This window comes from Phascolarctos cinereus, unplaced genomic scaffold (assembly GCF_003287225.1).
Source record: "Phascolarctos cinereus isolate Bilbo 61053 unplaced genomic scaffold, phaCin_HiC Scaffold_726;HRSCAF=1367, whole genome shotgun sequence".
In the NCBI taxonomy this organism is placed as follows: Eukaryota; Metazoa; Chordata; class Mammalia; order Diprotodontia; family Phascolarctidae; genus Phascolarctos; species Phascolarctos cinereus.
Window position 1 is genome coordinate 391836090 of NW_027556098.1, and position 25016 is coordinate 391861105.

Below are 25016 nucleotides of genomic sequence, written 5' to 3' on the forward strand. Positions count from 1 at the left end.
CGCCTGCCTTGTGCGATTCGGGGGCTCTGCGTAACGCGCGCCCCTGGACGGACCCGAAGGCCCAACTCGCCTTTCTTCCTCTGGCCTAACCGCTGGCACCTTTCGCTTCCTCCCCTAGACCCAGACAGACCCAATTTGGTGTCTCAGGAGGGTCAGAGGGTCCAAGAATCACACTCCAAATGATCCAATGTCCTCCCTCCCCCGAGTTCGAGTCGAGTGCAGGCCCAAAGACAGATGATCAGCCTGCATCCTCGAGTTAAAAGTTAAATTTGTCAGGCCTCTCCTACCAAAGGGAATGTATATGCTCTGGAAAATGAATCAGTTAAAATGAAATTCTGTAAACCAAACCCAATTCTCTCCCTCGTTTCCATAATAAAGTAGGAGATGCGTTGGCCTCTGACCCTCAGCCTAATGCCCTTGACTTGTAGTCCACTGTGCTCACCTTGGCAGATTCAGGAAAACTGGAGAGTGCAGAACCATCCCTATCCCCTGCCCCTATCCTTTACCCCTTTAGCTTCCCAGAAGTCACTTCTTCCTCCCTCAGTACCTTTCCCTTCTCCGGCCCTATCCCCCACCTTCTGCTCAGGAGGATTGCCTCTCTGAGCCTCCCCCACCAGCACAGCAGTGTCTGCTACCAGAACCTCCTCCACTCTGCTTGTAGGCTATGAGTTGGAGGGAGGAGTTCTTGGCAGCTGGGAGGGACATCAGAGCTTAAAATTCTGCCTGCCGGGAGCAACCCTCCCCTCTATGCTCCTCAGGCTGGTTTTATTTTTAACCCTTAAGCCATACTACACTTGTATGTGTTTTCCCCACCTCACACTTGTATATGGCAGGAGCAAAATTTAGACAAAGTGAGAGGCCCCTTTGGCATGAAGGGAAGAATGGTGGGGTGGGGGAAGTAGAGAGTATTCTCTGATAAGTAAGCCTGACTCCTCCTCCTCCAGGCCAAGAGGCAGCTGGCCAGTGGCCACACTCAGGGGAAACAGAGGCAGTTGTGCCCAGGGTCACTGGAGAGCTGGGGATTAGCCAGAAATATAGCCCAGCTGCTTCAGCCCTGATCTACTCTTCTCGGTGTGGCTTAAAAAACAAACAAACAAACAAAAAAAACAGTAGCTAACATTTGTATAGATTTAATGATGACAAAATACTAGACATATATCATCTCATTAAAGTTTGCATGTGTGATTCACTTGAACAGCACGATAACCTTGTGAGATTGATGCGAGGGGTTTTATTCTCTCCATTTTAGTGGTGAGAGAGGAAGTGGAGCACAGAGTCAGGTACAACTGTGGAGTCCTGCCTGATACTAGCGGGGTGACCTGGGGCACACAGGGCTTCTCCGTGCTCTAGGCAGCCCTCTGACCCTAGAAAGTTACAGAGTGAGGGCTGACCTGCATTTGGTAGAGTTTCCACATCCAGAAGTTACCTAAACCAATAAAAATCAGGTCTTATTCCTTTAGAGATGAGGAAACTGAGTCTTAGAGAGAAATGACTTGTCTAGTCTCGCATAGTATCTGAGGTGGGATTTCCAATCTAGCTGTCTCCTGATTCCAAGTCCAGGCCAATACTTTCTAAAAGACAGTGTTTCTCTATCATACAAGCCCTCTGGTCTTATATAGCCGGGAGATTCTTCCAGTGTAGGCATGATTCCCTAAAAAGACCCTCTTCAGCTTCTAACAGTGTGAAATCCCAGAGAGAGCATGGCATATGGACAGAGTGCTGGACTTGGGATCAAGAAAGCCTGGATTCTAATCTCACCTCTGACATCTAGTGGCTGTGTGAACACGAACCCCTTCCAATCTTGTCAGTTTTATTCCCCTTCCTCATCCTATGGTCCAACCACACTGTCCTACTTTCTTCTCCTCACCAGGGCTTCATCACCTGTCTCCATGCCTTGGATTCTCTCCCTCCTCATCCCTCACCTCTTAGTGTCTCTAGTTTCCTTCAAGACTCAGCTCCAATGTCTGGGAGGTACAGGAGGTCCCTTAACATTTAATGCTTTCTTATTTGAGGTTACCTTCCATATACTCATATATATGAGTATATACTCATAGATAGTCGTATACTATGTACCAACATATACCATATACATTGGTATACAGCATCTTGTATATACCAATCAATGTTGGTCTCTCCCATTAGAATGTAAGCTGTTTGAGGACAAGCACAGGTTTTGCTTTTTCTTTATATCCCCCCTGCCTCCCACCTAGAAAGCACTTAATAAATTTTTGTTAGTTGATTTAACCTCTCTGAACCTTCATTTACTTATCTGTAATACTCATTTTATTATAAATGATTATATAGTATATACATGTTACACATTTATAATATGTTATGTATTATGTAAATGGGACAGCTAAGTGGTGCAGTGGATAGAATGCTGGGACTGAAATCAGGAAGACATCTTCAAAAGTTCAAATCTGGCCTCAGACAAGTCACTTAACTCCTCTATTTGCTTCAATTCCTCATCTGTAAAATAAGCTAGACAAGGAAAAGGCAAACCACTCTGGTATCTTTGCCAAGAAAACCCCAAATGGGATCATGAAAAGTCAGATATGACTGAAACAACTGAACAACAAAATTATATAAATATATTTTATATTTATAATGTATAATATATTTTATGTGTATACAATATATTATAATTATATGTGATTATATTATGTAATGATATGCAATGATATATAAGATTATATACAATTTAATAATAATAATAGGAAGCACAAGGTTTAAGGTTTGCAAAGCCCTTGACAAATTTTATTTGATCCTCACAACAGCCCTGGGAGTTAGGTGCTATAATTATTCCCATTTCACAGATGAGGAAACTAAGGTGGAGAAAAGTTAAATGACTTGCTCAGGGTCACACAGCTATTGTGTGTCTGGGGCTGCATTTGCATTCAGGTCTTCTAGGCTCTAAGGCTCCAGCCATCTAGTGGCCTAAAATGAGGATGATAATCACTGAAGTCTTGGAAGCTTAAATTTAGTGGAAATAGACATTCCAGCAAAGAGTGGGCAGGAGAAAGCCTTGGGCAGACAAGACGGTAATGGGGATGTCCTGACCCCAGATGCAGGTTTCAGGTCTGTCCCTCAATCTCCCCACCAGCAAGAGTGATCATTTGTCTTGCCCTTTTCTTTCAGAAAACTCCCCTCTCTCTCTCACAGCTCCCTCCCCCCTGCTTTTTCTGACTTCTCCCCACTTCCCAGCCCAGCAGCATCCCAACATCCCTCCCTCCCTCCTCTCTCCTCCAGGGCTCCATTCTCCTTAGTAGAAGGGTAGGACTCAGAGCTGGGAAGAACCTCAGACACATCTGGTCCAAACTACTCATATTACAGATGAAGAAACTGAGGCCCAAAGTCACACAGAGTAGTACCCCTGACTGTCTGAGCTGAGATTCGAACCTAGGTCTCCGGACTCCAAATTCTACCATCTTTCCACCTGCTTCTCAAACAGCATTTTGTTCACATCTCTCTGATCCACATAAAAGGATGGATTATAAGTGTCTTGAAGCAGTTTGGTGCCAATGAGATGCAGACTTGGATTTAGAGCTGAAGCGTATGGGTTCCAGTCCTATCTTTGCTACTTACTGCCTGTGTGACCTTGAGAAATTCACTTAACCTCTCTGAGCCTGTTTTCTTATCTGTAAAATGGCCATTAAAAAAAACCATGATCAACTACTTACCCTGCCTGACAGGGTTGTGGTGAGGAAATCCCTTTATAAACCTTAAAGTATGATATAAATATGAGTTGTGATGATAACTATTATCTCTAATTTGAAGAGATTGGACTACTTATGTCTCAAGTCCTACCTAATCTTGGACTAGAAGTCATAGCAGTGAGATGGAACAGTGATTAGAGTGCTGGGCCTGGAGTCAGGAGGACTTGAATTCAAATGTGGCCTCAGACACTTCCTTGATGTGTGACCTTAGGCAAGTCACTTAACAGTTTTCTGCCTCAGTTTCCCCATCTATAAAATGAGGATCATGAGATCACTTTCTTTTTGGGTTGTCGTCAAGATCAACTGAACTATTTGTAAAAAGTGTTTAATGGGGGATCATAATAGCACCTGCCTCTGTGGGGTTCTTGTTAAGATCGACTGAAATGATATTTGTAAAAAGTGCTTAGCAGGGTACCCGGCACATAGGAGGTGCTAATGTAAGTATTTATATCTGCAAAGTCAGGGAGGTTGGGCCCAGGTGATCTCCAGTCCCTTTTTACTCCATATCCCACTTCACCTGCCTAAGTCTGAGTTTCCTTATCCATAAAATGGGGATAATAATCTTCAGCACCACCTACCTTACAGGGCTGTCAGTCAATCAATAAGTTTTTATTAAGTACCTACTAGGTCCCAGGCCCAGTGCTCAGCATTGTCCTGAGGCAAGGGCTTCGAATACTATAGAAATGTGAGTTGTCCTGCTCATTTTCATCAGGTTCCCAGATTGAGGCCTGGAATCAAAAGCCAAGAAGTGACCTAGTAACACCCCTTCCTTCATTTTACAGGTGAAGAAACTGAGGTCACAGATCAGGGAATTGACTGGCCCACAAGTATAGTCAGATGTCGAGTAATTGTCAGAGGCCAGACTCAAAGAATGGCAAGAGAGGAAGGTCTTCTAGACATAAGGAGGCAAGGGGCGAAGGCAGAAAGAAGCAGGCAGTGAGAGGGCTCCCGTGCGTTCTCCTGAACCCGCCTCTCTCTGGCTTGGCCCCCGCTCAGCAGTAGCTACCCCCCCCATTAATCTCTTCACTGGGTGGGTTAGCTAAATCCCACACTTAGGAGTGGGCCTTCTGAAGTGCCAACCCCCTCCAGGAACAAGGTGGTCTCATTAAGTCTCCAGCCTTGTAATTTGGGTTACAGCTTGGCTTCAGCACCTGCTCTTTGGTTCTACAAGGTGTGTGTATTGGGGGGCTGGAGGGGGGTGGGACTGCCAGGTCTGTGCTGATACTTGTCAGGAGAGCTGTCTGCAGTTCACTGGAACCTAACGTATGTATTCCTTCCAAACTGTCCATAAAATCTTAACCAATTCCTACCAACCTGGGGCTGGTTTTTCTGAAAAGTAAATCCAAAAAGGTTTCTTCCCCTTTCCTTTCAAGTTTTAATTCATTTGCTGAGTTTCCCCAGCCTCAACTTCTGACCTGGCCCAGTCTGTAACACCCCTATTGACTTTTCCATCTCTGCCCCATCATCACACGGGCAAAACCTTCACCCAAGGATGTGCTGCCAAGTGTTTAACAAGTGGCTTTCCAGTAAACATACACACAATTTGATATTTAAAATCTGCATCACTAACATTTTCTCCATCACATTCCTAAGTCTTATGCCATCAACAAAACAATAAATTAAGCCCTGATTTGTGGTATTTGCTGATTTCCAAAGTGTCGATGCTCATGCCAAAAATTTAACAGTCAGCAATGCAAGCCCATAGAAGCTGGTTCTAGTATGCCCATATCTTCACCTCTATAACCTTTTCCTTCGATTGGAGATTGGATCCTTCATTTGAGGAAGTACCCACACCTTCTCTGTTCATTTTAAACCCATAACTCTCTGGACTACTTTTCTAGCTTGTCCTCTGCAGGTACTTATCTCATCTTACCCTTTTCTTTTTTTTTTAATATAAATTTATTTTTAGTTTTCAATATTCACTGCCACAAGTTTTTGACTTCCAAATTTTCACCCCATCTCCCCCCTCCTCCCACCCCAAGATGGCATGCATTCTGAATATCCCTTCCCCTAGTCTGCCTTCTCTTCTGTGACCCAGATCCTCCCTTCTCTTATCCCCTTCCCCTTCTATTTTCCTGTAGGGCAGGATAGACTTCTATACCCCATCTCCTGTATTTCTTATTTCCCAGTAGCATGTGAAAACATTTTTTTTAAACGTATGCTTTTAAAACTTTAGGTTTCAATTTCTCTCTTCCTCCCTCCCCATCCACCCTCATTGAAAAGGCAAACAACTCAATATAGGTTATGTATGTGCAGTTATGCAAAACACTTCCATAGTAGACATGTTGTGAAAAACTAACTCTATTTCCCTTAATCCTATCCTGCCCCCCATTTATTCTATTCTTTCTTTTGACCCTGTCACTCCTCAGAAGTATTTCCTTCTGATTACCCCCTTTCCCAATCTGCCCTCCTCTCTATCATCCCCCTGCTCTTGTCCCCTTCTCCCCCTATTTTCATGTAGGGTAAGACAGATTTCCATACCCAATTGAATGTGTATGTTATTCCCTCCTTAAGCCAAATCCTATGAGAATAAGATTCACTCATTCCCTCTTACCTTCCCGTTTCCCCTCCACTGTAAGAGACTTTTCTTTTCTGTTCTTTTTTTTGTGAGATAATTTACCCCATTCTACCTCTCCCTTTCTTCTTCTCCAAGTATCATCCTCTCTCATCCCTTAATTTTATTCTCCAGATATGACCCCTTAATCTTCAACTCACTCTGTGCCCTCTATCTATCTATCTATCTATCTATCTATCTATCTATCTATCTATCTATACATACATATAATTTTTTTCTTTCAACTACCCTAATACTGACAAAGGTCTCATGAGTTATAAATATCGTCTTTCCATGCAGGAATGTAAACAGTTCAATCTTAATAAGTCTCTTATGATTTCTCTTTCCTGTTTACCTCTTCATGTTCCACTTCAGTACTGATTCATATTTTTCTTGGAGGCTTTGGATGTAGGAGCTCTGACTTTGTTGTCTTCTTCTAGTTGTATATTTTGATCTTCTTTGTCACCAAAGTAAGATAATATAGTCTGACTCTTTTTGCGCTGCTTGCTCATGATCCCAGCCAATTACTTGAGTTTTAAACTCTTTGTTAAGGGAAGAGTCTGCTTCCAATGTGGAGAATGTACTGTCCCAAGCTTTGGGGGTTTGTACAGCTGTTTTCAGAGATACTTGTAGGGACCTGCAAATTTTCAGTTCTTCCAAGGTGGTATGATAAGGGGCGAGGTGTTTACTCCTTTCCTGGCCTGTGGCCACAAGTATTCCTTTCTGTCCTGTAACTGTGAGGAGGGGTTTCTCTCCACAGCCACTACAAGCTCCACCACGCCAGCGCTCCTCCTCACCTCAGCACCGCTGCCCAGAACTGTGACCCAGATCCAAACATGGGCAAAGCAAGAGATTCCTGCCTCAGCACTGGCAAAGAGATCCCTGCAATCCCTCTCTGATCAGCCACTGGATTCTCCCTCAGTCTGTGGGCTGGAAGCTCAGGAAGCAGCTGCTCCCCTCCCCCCCCCAGCACCGGGCTCTTGGGGACTGAAGCTGAGACCCCGCCTTCCTCTCTGACCACCGACAGAAACAGACTTTTCCCAGTGACCTTCTAAGTTGTCTTTGGCATTGGTGGATTGAGGAGTCTGGAAACCTCCACAGCTGCCCAAGATTCAGTCCTCTGAGGCCTGCTCCAGGTTTGCTGCGGCCTGCAGGCCCATGCTGCACTGCGCTATGCTCCCAGCCCAGTGCGATACACCTTTCTGATCCAGGTTGTCTTGGGCTGGAAATTTGTTTCACTCTGTCTTTTTGTGGGTTCTGCTGCTTCAGAATTTGTTTAGAGCCATTTTTTATGAGTATTTGGAGGGATTTGGAGGAGAGCTCAAGTGAGTCACTGCTTTCACTCCGCCATCTTGGCTCTGCCCCTTCATCTTACCCTTTTCAATGACTGTGTTGTGTTGTCTTCTCCCATTAGTAAGCTCCTTAAGGCAGTGACTATCTTTCTCTTTGCTTGTATTTATATTTCCAGTGCCTGACACATAGCAAGCACCTAATGCATTTTGTTTTATCCCTCAACTGTATGGGTGGTAGAAATGCTTTTCTTTCCTTATAGGGTGTGTTAAACCCATTGCTTCTAGAGATAAGGTCATAGACTCTAGAGGCCATCTATTGTAGACCAACCCTTTCACTTTAGAAACCTAGAGATGCAAAGCAACTTGTCTAAGCTCACAGAGGGAGAACGGAGTAAGTAATGGAGCTGGAACTTGAGCCCATATCATTCAACTCCAATTTTGCACCATGCCATGCTGCCAAAGTTATTTGTGGTGTAACAGAAGCAGCTCTGGTGTTGGAGTCAAAGGACATGAATTCAAATCTAGTCTGACACTAGGTGGAACTGTGGGTCAAGGCCTGAGGCGTAGCAGCCAACTACTTGATTCTACCATTATGCCCTGGAGGCATGGGACATGGACCAGCTGGTCTCTGACTTCCTGTGATCTATTCCTTTTTCAAATTTTTTTTTAAGGCAATTGGGGTTAAGTGACTTGTCCAGGGTCACACAGCTAGTAAGTGTCTAAGGGCAGATTTGAACTCATGAAGATGAGTCTTCCTGATTCCAGGCCCAGCGCTCTATCCACTTTACCATGAAGCTGCCTATAATATAATATCTAACATAAATATATTTAATATACCATAATGAATATAATAGAATATATTTAACACATTATATACATATAATAGAACCTATATTTAATGTCATAAATATAATAGTATACATTTATGCAAAACTATAAATATATTAAGCAATATAACAATGTGATATAAATATATCATCTGAAATAATACAACCTGTGGGTGTGGAAGAAGAGCTTGGATAGGCTTGGGGACACTTCGCTGTCTTCCTCTTAGAGAGAGGTTTAGGAGAGAAATGTCTTAGGGAGGAGAGGAACAGGTCTGAAAGACTGGGTCTGCCCGACTTGAAGGCAGGAGGCCTGGGCTCAGAAATCTCGCCTTGGGCATTTGCAAGCTCAGTGACCTTATTCAACCTCTCCGAGCCTTGGCTTGCTCCTTGGTGAAATGGAGAGAATACCCACGCTGCATTTCTCCCATGAGAAAAAAAAAATATGTGTCAAGGGTTTTGTAAATGTTAAAGGGCATATGGATGCCAGTCATTATCAGAGTCAGAGGAAGCGAAGCAGCCCCGGTAGCACAGTGCCTTAGGTCAGCCCGACTTCAGTGTTGTGCAATGGCTCACCTCATCGCCTGGGATGTCACCAGTCAGAGCAAGCTTCTCTCTGGAAGCTCAGTCCTGGTACAGGCCGGACAGTTAGCTCTTGGTTTAGTGTGGCTGATCAGGAGACTTGTAGAGCAGGGTGGGGTTCTTAACCTTTAGCATGTCAGACCCCTTTGGTGAAGCCTATGGGCCCATTCTCGAGTATTTTTTTTGTGTGTAAAATAAAATACATATACATATGTATACATACATACATATATATGTATATACATACATACACACGTTTATAGACTCCAGGTTAAGAATTCCTGCTATAGGGGGACCAAGTGACCGATGACTTGGGAGGGAGAGGGTTAACAATGATGGTGGGGAGCTTATAGTTAGGCTAGTCCCAATAAAATGTAGGTGATTGGTTTTCCTCCCTGGCTGCCTCTCTTCCCTATTCTATGTCAGCCCCATCCCTATGTCCCTATCACTCCTCCTGCCTTCCCATCATGCTCTCCAGAACCCTTGTTCTATTGTTAATAAACCCACCTTTCTCCTGAAGTCTATGCCTTCCCCGCTCCCTCCAGTTTCTCTGTGTGTAACTTACCCATTTACATGTTTTTACCCCTTTAGACTATAAGCTCCTTGAGGGCAGGGAGTCTTTTTTCCCTTTGTATCCCCAGCTCTTAGCACAGTGCCTGGCACGTAGTGGGTGCTTGATAAATGTTTGTTGAATGAATGGTAGATACTTAATAAATCCTTGTCCGTGAAAACACATCAATAAGTAAGTGACTTAGGAGGTGACAGAGTGCTACTAACTGGAGGGTTGTAAGGGAAACTGAGGATAGATCCTCCCCAGCCCCCTGTGTAACCATCTTATGACCTAACGATATAACTGCCTCATGACCTGACATAAAGATAAAATGGAGTCATCAAAGCATGGCCAGGATCAAGGAGGCTGGAACATTAAGTAACAATTAAACAATGTTACCTGGGAAACCAATTTTATCTCAAGGAACATTTTTCTTGAGAAAAGAGTGTAATTGTCCAAGGAATTGATCACTCCTTGGACAATTACACAACAAACAGGTAGTTGGAGCTCTGGCCAAGCTCCAGCCATTGTTAGAACGTGTACCCTGGATCTGAGCACTCCCCAGGGAGACGTACACAAAACAAAACATCAAGATCGTTTTTCCTGGTTTACGTACGTATAAAAAGGGTCATTGGAAAGGGAGATTTTGGAGACTTTGATGCAGAGACAGGGACGTGACTCTCTGCCGGAGGCGAACTGCAGGCACAGCCTTTGCTGCGTCCTGGGGTAGGACGCTCCCCGTTGCCTCCCTGATCAGACCTTTTGGCCGTTCTCCAGGCTCCCCGGTCTATTAGGTATTTGAGCTCACCTGATCAGTGAGTGTGTATCCTTTCTCTTCTTATTCCTACTTTCCTTCATGTTGATTATCACTTATTGCATTGAATGTTATTATCTTTATTGCTTGTGTGGTTTTTAATCATTATTAATCATTGTAAATAAATGTGATTATTGGTTAAGTTTATCCCGAGTATGTATCATTATATCTTGAGATCTGAACCCAAATCGAATCTGCGCAGTACGTAATCCTTTCGGTTACAAGGGCGGAGCCTTCATCTCTGACAGGTCTGTAAGGAAGCTAGGAATTCTTAGACAGGGTTGAGAAAAGAGGCACAGGAATCAGCCTGTACAAAATCACAGAGGGTGGAGACAGAGCCAAGTTCAGGGAATGCCTACTATGCCATTTTGGCTGGAACGTGAAGGGTGTGAGAGGTCCCGCATGAAATAAGGCTGGAAAGGCAGTAGGGAGCCAGGTTATGGCAGTCTTTAAATGCCAGGCTCATTCGTTTGTATTTTATCTTAGAGGTAATAAGAAAGTCACTGAGGACTTTTGAGCAGGGGACTGACATGACCAGGCCTATGCCTTAGGGAGATTACTTTGCCAGCTCTGTGGAAGATGGATGGAGATGTGAGAGCCGAGAAAGAAGACGAGGCTGATACAGGCCGGATGCTTTGCAGGGTGTAAATGACATTAGGTCAAAGAGACAGTTTCCTCATTTGTAAAATGAGCTGGAGAAGGAAATGGCAAACTGCTTGAGCATCTTTGCTAAGAAAACCCCAAATGGGATCACAGAGAGTCAGACATGACTGAAATGATTAAACAAAATTGAGTCTAGATCTGCCTGTTTGTAACTTCCCTGCCCACTGAGCCCTCTGGACTCAAGTGGAGCAAACTGAAACCCTCCTCCACCGGCCAGTCCTTCGAACACTTGAAGGTACTACCCAAGACTCCAGGCACAATCTCCCAGTCACTACTCTTCTCTTCTCCAGGATACAATTCCTTGTCCTCATGAGGCACTCTCTCCGGACCATTCACCACTCTGTCTTGTCAGCCTCCTTCCCAAAATGTGTCACCTGGAAGACTGGAATGAGCAGAGCTAAGAAAAGGGCATCAGAAGATCAGCACACCCAGTGACTACAGGGATGCAGAGGGAAGAACGTCAGAGGCACTGGCACTGTATCAGGCCGTCTCTGTTCCAGAAATAGATAACGAAACACACTTTCTTCCTAGAGGAGTGTTGGACTGTGAGTATGGAACGTCGTACACATTGTCTGATGGTTCTGTTTAACTGGGGGAGTTTTGGTTATTAAATGCTTTTTGAGTTCATGAATTGGGTTCAGGGTAGGGGATGTGGATATTGGGAATCAGGTACTATGCTAGGTTCTGGGATAGAAAGACAAACATGAAACAATGCCTGTCTTCAAAGAGCTTATTCTATTGGGAGAATCAACTCAAGAAAATAGCAATTTATGAAGCACTGTGCTATGTGGTGGGGATACAAATAGAAGCAAAGACAAAAAAGGAGCCCCTGCCCTCAAGGAGCTTACATTCGGAAAAGAACACCCAAAAGAGTTCTGGAAAGCAGAGAGGCCATGGTTCTGAAGCCTGGAAAGTTGGGAACAGATCCTGCAGGACAATGTCCAGCCTTGGCCCCTCCACAAAATGGAGGCCCCAGGAAGAACTCACCAAGAGTAGAACTGATTCTTGTAGGGGATTTCCCAGGGTGAGAAGGCCACAGGGGTAGCTGGATATATCAAGGTGAGGAGGCCCTAGAAGCTGTGGGAAGTTCTGGGATGAGATAGTAGCAGAGGCCTGCAATCCAGCCTCAGACACTTACTAGCTGTGTGACCCTGGACAAATCACTTAGCCCTGCTTGCCTCAGTTTCCTAAAGTGCAAAATGGGGATAATCTCCTACCCCCTAGAGTTGTGAATATCTAACTCGAATCTGTAAAGCAATAGGTGCTTAATAAATGTTTCCTTCTTTCTGGAAATTCAGGAACAAGGCTGGGAAGGAAATGAAGGCTGGTCAGCCTGGGCCCCTCCAGAGACACATTTAAGTGAACACAAAATATCCACAGGACAACTTTATTCCAACAGACACAGGTATGGGGAAGGTATGTGTGTGTGTGGGGGTTTGGAGACTGAGATAAATTAACAACAACTTATTGTTTTCCGTGCAAAGCTAAAAATGAAAAGGTCTCAGACAGGAGTCACATGGGCTGAGCTTTGACAGAGACCAGGATTCTGACAGGTGAGAAGGAAGTTTGTCCTAGGTATGAGGACAGGAGAGGGGACGTCGTGGGTGAAGGACCATGAAGTCAGGTGGAATCGACCAGTGGTTCCCCAAGAGCACATCTGTAGCTTTGCTAGGAGTGCCCCGAGATTTTGGATGTTTGGTTACTGAAGATGAAACTGACTTTTGTTGAATGCAGATTTTAAATAGCGTACCCAGTGTAGTTACATGCACCTCTTGAAAAAAATGAATAAAACTTACTTAGCACACGAACACACTACTGTACAAAGAAATCACCAAAAAAGTCTTCTCTCACTAAAGGGAAATCCTGCGTGTGGGCATCTCCTGCCTCTCTCACGCTGTTGTCAAATCCAGCAGTGTGCCTTGGCTCCCCGTGGCAAAGAACACTGAGCCCTGGGCTAAAAAAGGTTTGAGAACCACCACAGAATGCAAGAGGGAGCATTCACAGTTTAGAAAGGCAGGCTAGAGCCACACCATGAAAGGCTTAAAGGCCAAACGGTTTGGATCCCATCCTAGAGGCAATGGGGAGCCAGTGACGGTCCTTTAGAGCTGACATGGCCAGACCCACACTCCAGGAACACTGCTTTGGCAGCCGTGCTGCCAAAAAGATGGATCAGAGAAAGCTAGGAGGCCATGGTGGTATTGACAAACAGGAACAAGGCAGAAGAAAACTTGGCACGCAGAACAGAACCCCACCCCTCCACATCTGCTCTGAGGAGGCCCGGTGTCTCTTTTTCGCTGCCAGGTTGTGCTGTTAACATTCATGAAAACCTCCAAATCCTTGCTAACTGCTAAAACTGCTGCGGCTTCAGAGAGCATTTGTCAGCCCCCGGATCGGATGAGAATTTCTGACCCTCACCTCTCCTTTCCTGGAACATCCCATCACATTCCCAGACACGGAGTAAACCTCCATCCTCTGGACGGGATGGGAGTTTCCCTTCCCAATCCCAAGCCTGGCTCCTCACCCTCCCATCCCCCAAGTGGGCCAAGGAATGGCAAGGACCCCTAAACCAGAAGCATAAATAAATGCAAACATTGCGCTGATTTATATTTCAAAAAGTATACCACAGACATCTTATTTTTTTAATTTCCTATTTTTTTTATAAAGAAAAATAAGGTTTGTCTCTTTTTGCTTGAAACACAGAACAAAACTCAAAGCTGGGAGATGCGCGTCCCATCCGCCATGTCCCACCCCCCACCCCAGGACACAGTCAGATACCCACTAATGACCACGAGTAAAGAAAGTTGGGGGGAGGGTGGAGATCTACCTGGCTTCCCCAGCAAGGAGCCCCTGCAGAGGCCAGATAAGCTGGGGTGGGGTCTCCCCTCAAGGCAGGGCCTGAGTCTTGAGGGGTGGGGGGATGTGGCTGTTCTAGCCCAGCTGGGAGACTTCGGCACTATCTGAAGTTTCCCCACTCACTATTTCTTTGGGAAGGAAGCCAATGGGAAAAGTGGTAGTGTTTGTGTTTAAAACAGACAAGCAAACAAAAACCTCACTGTTTGGGCTAATTTATTAAAATAGGAAGAAAAAAAACCCCCACCTATCCTTTAAGTTCTAATTAGTTAGGACTAGGTGACATCAACCACTAGTCCACCAGCTGCTTCCTTCGGAAAGAGTGGGTTTAGGTCCAGATCAATGACAACCCCAGCCTCAAACATCAATTCCTCTGGAACTTAGTCTTAGAGAGTTGCTGGGGGTCAAGTGACTTGCTCAGGGTCATACCGCCAGTCTATGTCAGCAGCAGGACTTCAACCCAGGTCTTCCTAACTCAGAGGCTGCCTTCTCAGCCCCCAAGTTAAGGTTGCAGAAAAGCAGATGTGCCTTGGAAACTAATCCTCATTCTTTAGAATTCCATCTCCCCAAGAGATCCGGAGGCCCCAAAACCCCTGGAGGGCAGGAAGCAGGTTCCAAGATCCCAAATTAGGGAGGGACAGATGATGGGAAAAGGACAAATTCACTTAGGCCTCAGATGACTCCCACAGTCACTGACCCTTCCTCAAACACTTGGTAAAAAATAGTAACAAAAAACTTTCTAGAGTAAGAAATCTAAAGTCTCCTAGGACAAAAGATTCTAAGACGGTTCATTCTTCCCCAAACACCTGATTGGTTTAAAAAAAGGGTTGGATTTTTTTTTTAGAAAAATAAAGCAAACTCCTTGAATACAACTATGTGTAAAGCTATGATAGCCCTCCGAAGACCCAGTATTCTCTCCCTGACCCCTCTACCCCCACCAAGTATTCATTCACGCCCAGGGGCTTCCTTCTAACCAGCACAACCCCATGAGACAGTGACGTCCATCCCACGAGCATAAATGCCATAGTTATGGGACACACACACACACACACACACATACACACACACACACACACGATCCATCCTAATCTCAACTCAAGCCAATGATGACGAGACCGACAGTTTGGCTCAGATCACAGACACAAGCACGGATATGGACGCGAGCCACATCTCGTCCGTCAAGCAGAGAGTTCAAGCACCAGGTGTCAAAAGGCCACTTTGCCCCTCCTGGAATCACTCTCAAACTCATGAGGGGATGCGGCAAGGGAAGGTCAGAAAAGTACAGATGGAGAAAACCACCATGCCACTAGTCACCAGAAGAAAACATGGAAATGGGAGGTGAAAACAGAGGCAGGTACGGCAGAGGAGAGGGGGAGGGAGGCTGAAACGAGAGCCTGGACGAACACAGATGGTGGCTCCGAGGTGAGCACGGAAGGCTGGAGGTAGCACCATCCATCGACTTTGAACAGGGTAGGTCACTGGGGGAGAGGTTTCACAGTGAAGCCCCCCACCGACAGCGGGTGGAGAGAAAGAGAGGAGCTGGCCTGGGAAAAATCAGTGCTCAAGGGAGGATGCTGGATCTTAGCTCGCATCCCCAAACGCCCCTCTCTCCATAGGCAAAGAAAAAACAAACAAAAAAGAAGAGGCCACATGAAGAGAGCTGGGTCAGGGACCCTGAGCAGACGGACCTGTGCAGGAGAGGGCAGAGGGAGGCAGTGTGACTGCTGAACAGGACTCTTGTTGGGGATGGGGTGAGGGGAGCCAGGGTGTGAGCTGTGACAAAATGCACAATGTTGATGGGCGCTGTTTGGCTGCTCGGGCTATCCCCTGAGGGATGAGGGAGAGGGAGTGGGAGCAGAAGCTCCACATCCCGGTGGAAAGAGGAAAGAGTTTCCTTGGCATAAAGCAGATCTCACTGCCCCAGCAGGAGACAGAGGAAACAGGGCCTGCTTGCTACAGGTTGATGGCAGAGGATGTTTGTTCTTAAGATGACAAGCTTCCCATCCAAGGGGCCTAAAATTCACGAACTTTTCTGTTACCAGAAGGAAACACACACACACAGACACCCACCCACCCACCGAGTGCTTGCAGGGCCTAAAATTCATGAACTTTTGTGGTTCCAGAAGGCAACACACACACACACACACACAGAGACACACAGAGACACAGACACAGACACAGACACACACACACACACACACACACACACACGCGACCCCCAAGTGCTTTCAAGACCTCAGGAAGGTCTCGTCTGCTTCCTCACTCCCAAACCAAGCTCCAAGTGAGAAAGCCTGGCCTTAGGAAAGCCATCCCTGAAAGACAGGACAGCACAACAAGGTCACGGGTGGTGATCCGAGTCCCCACCGGGTCAGGGCAGGCCTCCACTCACTCCCTGCTACAGACCAGCATCCCAGTGGCGCCGGCCCCTCTGGCCAGGTGGTGGATGGGGTATCCGAGGGGCCCAGGCTCTGGACACCACCATGAGGCCAAGCAGCCCAAGGAAGGAGACCAGGGAGAGTCTTCAGGCAGCCCCAGAAGACCATGTGGCACCTGAGCGTCTGAGCACCTGGGCAGAACAGCCACCCTGTCCAAAAAACAGGCCAAAAGAGAAGGGGAGGAAGGAGACCTAAGAGCTAGCCAGTTCCTCTCCTTTGAGACGGCTTGGGCTCTCTCCTCGGCAGCAGCTTCCAATCCCGAACACACCTCACAGAAGCCACCGGGGTTCAAGGGAAAAGAGCCAGAGACGTCAGCAGGGGAGGGGGCAGTCTCGGAGGTGGCTCCCTGGAGAGCAGGTCACAACCCTGTTGAGGTCCTCACCACCAGCGCTATCTCTGGTGGCGGGGGGAGCAATAAGCATTCAGTTGTAGAAGCAAGCAAGGCCCACGGGGGAGAAGGGAGAGGAGGGGGCGGCAGGATCCACAGCAACATGCATCACAGAGTCTGGGGGCCGCAGACCCCCGCGCCCCTCTGGCTGGGCCGCGGGCTCAGCGCAGGCTCTGGTACAGGTAGGCGGACGTGAAGAGAGCATTGGCCGCCAGGCTCACGGCCAGGAGGCCTCGCACCACGGAGCTGCCGAAACGAGCTGAAAAGAGAAAGGAGAGAACTGGAACGGGAGCACCTGGGGGCTGGAAGGACCCGCGGTAGGTCCCTGCAGAAGCCCCAGTACACTACCCCATGTGGCAGCCGGCCGGCTGGCCTCCACCTGAAGGCCTCCGAGGCTGCGGCCTGCCCTGGGCGGGCCTCTCCTGACCTCGGGCCCAAACAGCCTCTCTGTGACTTCTGCCCGGCTGCTCCTGGTTCTGCCCTCTCGCCAAGCACAAGAGGCCCAATGCTGCTTCTGAATTATGCCACGCCCTTTACACTCCCTTCTTCCCCCGGTCCCCCCAAACCTCTCCTCTCCAGGCTATCTCCAATTCCTTCAGCTAGTCTTCTGACGGCACAGGCCTGAAGCACTGACCGCCCTGGCTGCCCTCCATGTCATCAACGTCCTTTCTAAAACAGGGTGCCCAGAACGAAGCAGAGCAGAGTAGACAGTGAGCCTGTCACCTGCACCTTTCTTAATGCAGTGCCTGGTACGCAGCAGGTGCCTAATAGATGCTTGGTGGACTGCGCTGACTTTAACAGTCACACCACACTGCAGAATGGACTCATGCTACTGTCTGGCCGTGCGTCCTTCTCGTATTTGTGATGTTCATTTTGGGAACTCAACTGCAAGCCTGTTAAAGCTCCCTATTCAGCGTATCCCTGCTAAATTTCATTCAGTGCAGTGTTCTGGTCTGTCAAGATGTCTCTGGCCTCGGATCCTGCTGTCCCTAGGTGTTGTTATCCCCCTCCAGCTTTAAGGCAGCTGCCAATTTCACAAGCACGTCACCTGTGCCTTTACTCAAGAGCCATAAAAATGCTGTCTAACACAGAGCCAACCACAGACCCCCTGGGCAATCCCCTGCAGACCTCCACCAATAAGCATTTGTGCCGGACTCTCCGAGTTTGGCCATTCAGCCACACTGGAAACCATCTAACCACCCCAGGCCCCAGACTCGCCATCTTCTCCAGTCAATGGCCTGGGAGCGTGCCAGATGCTCGGCTAAAACCTAGGTAAGCGATCTCACCAGTGTTCCCCAGACCTGAGGGTTTAGTCATCCTGGCTCTTCTGGTCCCTCTGCTGGGAGCCGCTCCTGAGGAAGCCATGCTGCCTCTCGGATCACTGCCTTCTTTCCTAGGTGCTTACTAACCATCCCTTGATTATTATGCTCGAGGATCTTTGGGAAATCCAAGTGCAGCTCACTAAGCTATGGTCTGCAGATGTCATTCTCTTCCTCTTTTTTTAAAATAGGGACACAGGTGCATCTTCACTCCTGTGGGCCCTTTCCTGTTCTCAGCTATCCTCCCCAAAATCACCTACAGTGGCTCAGCGACTTCCCTAACTGGTTCTTTCTGTATCCAAGGATGCCTAGCTCCTCAGAGCCCAGTACCGTGAGAAGTGGACTGGAGGCCTGGAGCCAGAAGGGACCCTAGACCTCTCCTCCAGGCTGACTCCCCGCATTCACCAATGAGCACAGGGCAGGGCCAGCAAGTGGAGCCAGCTGCCCAGGGCTCCAGAGTGAGCAGGTATCAGAGGCGGGACATGAATACGAGCTCTCTCAACTCTAGATCCATCCCTTGCTCTCCTCTACCTCACTGCCTCTGCAGGTTGATAAAAGATGACCACACCCCTCAGGAAAAAGATGTCTCTCCACCCCCGGGGCAGGGAGCTCCTGCTGCCCGGGTGAGAGGCAGGACGCTCTGGGAGGTGCCCTCGGTCTCGACCCAGAGTCAAAGCTCAGATGTTAGGGGTGAATGCAACTCCTGTCTTCTCCCTCCTCTCGAGTCCTTTCTTGAGGATATAGACCCTGAACCTAGCTGGGACCACCATGTCTACACCTCAAACTCCATGTCTCCCTCCCTCCTCCCTACCTCTCTCAGACCCAGGACCTTTTCAGTTCTCTGGGCCTCTGCAAAATGAAGGGGTCAGACCCCATGATTATTCACTCAATCTGTGGGTTATCCTCTTTCAGGATCAGATCATCTCAGACTCCTGGGCTTTTCTCTGAGCACACATTAAGTCCACTCAAAGCTTCCATCCTTGTCCCCTTGAAATATTAGTGCAGCTGGCCAGCTGGATGTCTCCGCTACAGGGAAGGCCACAACCCTAGCACACACAAACCGTCTTCCCATTAGCTAGAACGTGGAAGAAATCCACCACCCCATCCACAGCAATGCCCTGGACTCTGAAACAGGCTGAACACCCAACTTCTATGTGAGGTTCAGCAAAGGTCATGGGTCATAGGCTTAGAAAGCACCTTACTAAATCACTCAATCAAAAGGCATTAAAGACTCATGGGCTACGTGTCTGGGACACAAATACAAAAGAAAGAAGGTCCCTGCACATCTCCAGGAGCTGACATTCTACCCAGGGAAGCAGCACATACCCTGTGAATACACCCAAAACAATTATGGGGCAGCACCAGCAGCTGGGGCCTTAACTAGCAAAGCCTTCGTGTAGGGAACGGTGCTTGAAGGGAGCTCTGAAGGAAACATTCCTCACACTAGGCTTATTAGCCTTACAATGCAGAAGCATCCGTTAGAATGTAAGCTCCTCGGGGGCAGGGGTTGCCCTGGTTTTGTCTTTACAAGCACGAGGCTGGGCACAGAGCAGGCGCTATTTACTAGACAGATGTTTGCTGAAGTTACATGAACAAAGATATGGGAGTTAGTAACGTGCTCCTGCAGTCAGGAGCCCGGGAACACAAGCTCCCTTAGTGTGCGGGGGTAGAACACACACCTTTCCAGGCCACGGCCTCCTCCAGGCACCCTTTGGTAGTGGTGTCAACCACACAGGCCGATGAGTGTGATGAGCCATCCTCTTTTTTGACGGAGTGGTCGCTGCAGATGCTACCGCTCTCGATGTGGCACCGCAAGTCTGGGGACAGAGAGAGACACTTCACAAGGGGATCTGACTGCGCACGGGAGAGACGAGGGGAGGCCTGCTCTGAGCTCTCTGGCCACTCCCCATCACTCTGGGTCAAGTTTCGGGGGGTGGGGTGGGTGGGACCCAACAACCTAAGGGCTAACCCCCGCAGGAAAGCAAAAGCTGTTTGCTCACTCAAGGATCACTGCAAGGCAGCTGCGTCTGGGGTGGTGAGTAGCAGCTTTAGTGACCACACGGCCACCACAAGCAGCGGAGGAGGGAGGACCCTGCAGGTCACTGAAAACCACAGAAGGAAAAGAAAATGGAATCAGACTAGAGGGGCACAGGAAACAATATCCTCTTAAGGTAACCTAATGACTACAGGTAACGTGAAGGGAACCAGGTTCTGGAGGGCGGCCCAGGGGTCCAGGCGCTCACCGCAGAGCTGGAGTTGGAAAGGCCTACTACTGTATGCTCATTAACTGGGCACCATTACAGAATCATTAAGGACAATGTAAGTTCCATGAGGCCAGGCCCTGCTTCACTTTTGTCTCTATTTGCCAGAGGACCTTTACTTTCACAAATTGTTCATTAATTGTTGAATTAAATTGCAAGGGCTTGATAAGCTCAGAGGATCTCTGGCAGCCATCTGGTTTAACCAACAGCTCAAGAGGAATCTCCTCTCCTCCACCCAGTCAGGTCATGGAGCCTTAGCTTGAAGACCTCTAGTGACAGAGAGCTCCTTACTCTCCAAGCTAGCTCATTAGCTCTTCCTTATATCAAGGCCCTTCCTCCAAGGCCAGAGACCATGGGAACTATCACCTCACCTCAGACCTATGCCACCACTTGCCCCCCAGCTCCCTCCCTCCTCCCTGGGGGTCTCTTACCCAAGGATGGGCCAGACCTGATGTTCTGTACGTAGCTTGCCAAACTGTAAAGGGGCCCAGGCACAAGGCTTCTCTCGCCTCTTCCAGTCTGATGGGGAAAGGACTTACCACGCATGGGCTGGAGGCCCTGTGCAGGCTGCCTCTTGCTAGGGAATCGGGAGGACTCTGGGCTGAGCAGACCACCATCTGCAGGGCTGGGCTCATCAGAGCTGCTGGGGATGTGGGGGGTCTCCCCCGGGGACGGGAACAGCAGAAGCTTCTGCCCCTTCAGGTTGAGGCGGGCCGGGCTGATGAGAGGCCGTCGGAGGCGAAGGGAACCGGAGCTGGAGCCCACAGACTCTGACACGGAGGGAGCCGGGGAAGGAAGAGGGGATGACGCACAGCTCCCAGACAGCAGACTGAAGTAATCTGGAGGAGACATAAGGAAGGGGCAGGTTGCAAGGGAGAGAAATCAGACCTTTAGTAGCTGTGACAAATAAAAGCATGGCCAGAAACAGACATCAAGGGGAGAAAAGGGGTTTCTCAGCACTGTGGATGTGAGAAGCAGGGAATCCTGGTTACCCGGAATCATAGAACACCAGCATTGGGAAGGACCTCGGTGGCCACCTAGACCAGTTTCACACAACATACCTGACGAGCTATCATCAGGCTGCTGCTTAAAAGACCTCTGACTAGCAACCCATGCCCCCCCCCCCGGGCCTGTTCCACTGCTGGACAGCTCCCACTGCTAGCAAATGGATCTGTGATCCCATGGACTCAGGAGCTCGATCCCATAAGACTGTAGCCTACTCATCACAGGCCTCAGCCACCCCTTCCTACACATTCACCACTCACCACGCCCGCACATCCAGAGCACTGAATGGGCTGCTCACCCATCACCCCTCAGGTCCCCCCATCCTTCCTAGCCTCCATTTCCCTGAGCGCATGCCTTCCTCCTGTTCTGAGATTCCTTCCTGGTACTGGGTTACGGCCCACTCACACCAAAGGCTGCGTTTCCACCGCCCTCTTTTTGTGATGCTTATTTCCCATTCTTTGGCGTTGGTCATGTTTCTTGCTGTAGCCACAAAGCAACACTGGTAGAATTTTGCTATTAAAAAGATGGGTCCCAAGGCACTAAAATGAAGCACACTGCCAACCTCCAGACAGAGTGGATGGACTCCAGGGGCAGAAGAACAGACATTTTCAGACACAGCTGATGTATTTTGGTTACAAAGAGGTGTCTTTATTATATAACAAAGAGGCACCTTTATTATACCCCGCCCTATTTCTAATTGGGATGGTTTGGGAGGGAGAAAAGGGCTAGGTGTAAGATAAAGAGAGAAGATGGGGAAGAAGAGGAAAGAAGGGGAAAGACTATCATTAAAGCATTTGGTTTAAAACCAAATGCAGAGAACAACAGAAGGTTGGCCAGAAAGAATCAGACAAGCAGAGGAGCTTTGAAGGTTACATCTTGGTGGTACAACACACTAAACAGAGTCATTAAGACTCGAGTTCAAATCTGGCCTCAGACACTAGCTGTGTGATCTTGGCAAGTCATTTAACTTCTGCTTACCTTAGTTTCCTCATAAAGTTCCTGTAAAATGGGGATAACAGCACCCACCTCCCAGGGTTATTTTATTTTATTTGTTAGGCAATTGGGGTTAAGTGACTTGCCCAGGGTCACACAGCTAGTAAGTGTCAAGTGTTTGGTCTGAGGCCGGATTTGAACTCAGGTCCTCCTGACTTCAGGGCCAGTGCTCTATCCACTGCGCCACCTAACTGCCCCTCTCCCAGGGTTATTTTAAAGATAAAGTGGGATATCCGTAAAGTACTTTACAAACCTTAAAGTGCTATGGAAATACCAGCTATTATTATATTGAATTTATTATGTATTTAAAAAGAAAAGCAGGGGCAGCTAGGTGGCGAAATGGATACAGCACCGGCCCTGAAGTCAAGAGGACCTGAGTTCAAATCCGGCCTCAGACCAAACACTTGACCCGTACCTTGGGTCAAGTACCTTGACCTTGGGCAAGTCACTTAACCCCAACTGCCTCACTAACAAAACAAAACAAAACAAACAAAAAAAAGATGTACATAAGAGATTTAGGAGAATCATACAATCTTCTTTTACTATGAATGTGGAAATGCCCATTTTATTCAAAGTGTTAAGTTCAAGGTAAAAATAAATTTGAAAAATGAAAAAGATAAATAAGTGCTTAATAAATGTCTGTTAAACTGCATTACTGAATTGAAGGTGGAGACAAAAATGGAATTTTGTTTTTGGAAGAAATGTGGGGTCATTAAAAAGAGCTTTTCAATTTTTTTAAAACATTTTTATTTAGAGTTTTGAGTTCCAAATTCTATCCCTCTCTCCTTTCCTCTTCTCCCCACTTCCCTGAGACAGTGAGCAATCAGACATAGGTTACGTATGTACAATTAGACGGTGAGATTTTAGCCAGTACCTGAAGGAAGCCAGTGAAAGTGGGATGCCACAAGAGACCCTTCACAATAGACCATCATCTTTACCATCACACAATTTACTGAAAGATGTATGAAATATGAGATCCTATGGTGCCTGCTGTTTGTGACTGTTTGAAAGAACATTTGACTTGGCGAAGCAAAACACGTTAGAATTACTCTTTCAACAAGAAGTCAGAATTATTCACCATCATCTGGCAAGGCCTAAGATGGAGATAAATGTACTTGTGTTTGCCTCTGTGATTGAGACTGAGAGCAGTGTAAGCTGAAGAGAGATCTCCTGTGGATGCTGTACATCAACCTGCAGGTTGGTATCAAGTTGGCTCCATCACACCCCAGGATACTGCAGAACCTCCTGGAAGACGTCGATAATCACCAAAAAAAGTGTTTGGCCTGACCACCCCACCAGAAAGATCAAATGGATGAACAGCATCTGCTGCCCAGATTATGACATGCAGCTGAACCTTCCTGAACCTGGCCACCACTGTGTATATCTGGACATGTCCAGCAGAGAGGACCACCACGCTGGGCCTTCATACCCATCATGCCCTCTAGCCCTCATCTCCTCTGTGGATGCTTGCTTCAATTCAGCTCTTTCCTATCTTTGTTCTCATTACTGCTGCCATTTTTAGCTCATTGTCAAGAATCCAAGTGTGGTACCTCTACTGTCCTAGTGGTAAAAAGTTTATCATTTTAAAATAAATCTTTGCCGATCTCTCCCATTCTTCTCCCATTTGTTGCCCTTCCATTTTTATCTTTAAACAGCCTCAAGATGAAAGCTTAGTTGAGTCTCTTGTCATTTTCTGCTTCATGAAGCAGCACTAGTCATGATTTTCCATGATCTTTCTGCAAGGCACAGAGTTAAGTGCTTTATCAAGCACTCTTACGTCTTGCTTGCTTTTTACCGTTCTAGCAGCCGAGTTCTGGAAGCTCTTCCACTTCCAACATTCCTCCTCTGACTTGGATCTCTCTCTTTCTCTCCTCTAGCCTCAAGCATAACTGCAGGAGATAAGCCAGGAAATACTCCCCTCTCCTAGCCCTTCCCCTATAGCTTTGGGGCTACCAGAAGGGAAGGAGCAGGGAACACACTTGCTGGGATTTCTGCTTCTTTCTAAACCTGTGTCAGCACCCAGGCCCAGTAGGGTCTTCAGCACATTCCTAGTTCAGGGGGACCAAGATGGTATTTGGGGGAACAAAGCTGAGATTGAAAGCTTTCACAATTCAATGAACTTTTTGGATTTGATGTTCTTGATCTAGTCCTGCTACTTGCTGTTTCATAAGTGACTCTCTGTGACTCAGTTTCTCCAACTGTGAATTGAGATCATCCCCCAAAGCCTGGGAATGTGAAATAATAGGATTAAATGCCTGGTTCACTGTGAGAAAAGCCACTGAAGTATTACGAAAATGTGAACTATTATTAATACTAACCCTCTGAAAAACCTACTTTTCAAATCTTCCCCTTTCCCCCAACTCTCTCCCCTTCCCTCTAGAGGGTGCAGTCAGAGGAGGGCTGGACATGAAGTTAAAGAACCTGCCTTCCAGTCCCAGCTCTGCCACCTGTGGGACCTCAGGCAGATCCCTTAATTTCTCTGGTCCTCAGTTTCCTCATGCGTAAAGTAAGGAGGTTCGACCAGATGGCCTCAAAGTCCCTTCTGGCTCAAGTCTGTGATCCTCTGATCCCACTCCAGTCCCCAAATCTGGCATTTCTCCTTGCCTGATAGAGGCGCCTCCTTGGAGTGAGATCCCTGAGATGGTGGGCGGCTCCCACTGAAAAGATATCCTGAATCTGGAGAGGAAAGAGAAACAGAGAATGTCATGAGTACGGCCACCTTGAGCAGAGTGCTTCAGCTTCCCATCTCACCCTAGAACACACAGCATAT

General features: G+C 47.5%; 1 protein-coding gene and 1 long non-coding RNA gene across 2 annotated transcripts in view; one reads left to right on the top strand and one right to left on the bottom strand.

Annotated features, from left to right (window-relative positions):
- The first annotated feature begins 10026 nt into the window (after positions 1–10026).
- On the top strand, positions 10027–13472 carry LOC110199511 (uncharacterized). The gene is made up of 4 exons (XR_002322001.2): positions 10027–10312; positions 11286–11540; positions 12294–12400; positions 13297–13472. It is a non-coding gene; the product is annotated as an uncharacterized LOC110199511 (long non-coding RNA).
- Positions 13473–13574: 102 nt separating this feature from the next.
- Positions 13575–25016, bottom strand: part of TMEM201 (transmembrane protein 201) — a 49395-nt gene continuing 37953 nt past the window's right edge. The window contains exons 8-11 of the mRNA XM_020974395.2: positions 24851–24922; positions 20788–21087; positions 19667–19804; positions 13575–16927 (exon numbers count right to left, since the gene is read on the bottom strand). Coding sequence (XP_020830054.1) covers positions 16830–16927; positions 19667–19804; positions 20788–21087; positions 24851–24922 — 608 coding nt within the window. The 3' untranslated portion in view covers positions 13575–16829. The remainder of the gene's footprint in view (positions 16928–19666; positions 19805–20787; positions 21088–24850; positions 24923–25016) is intronic.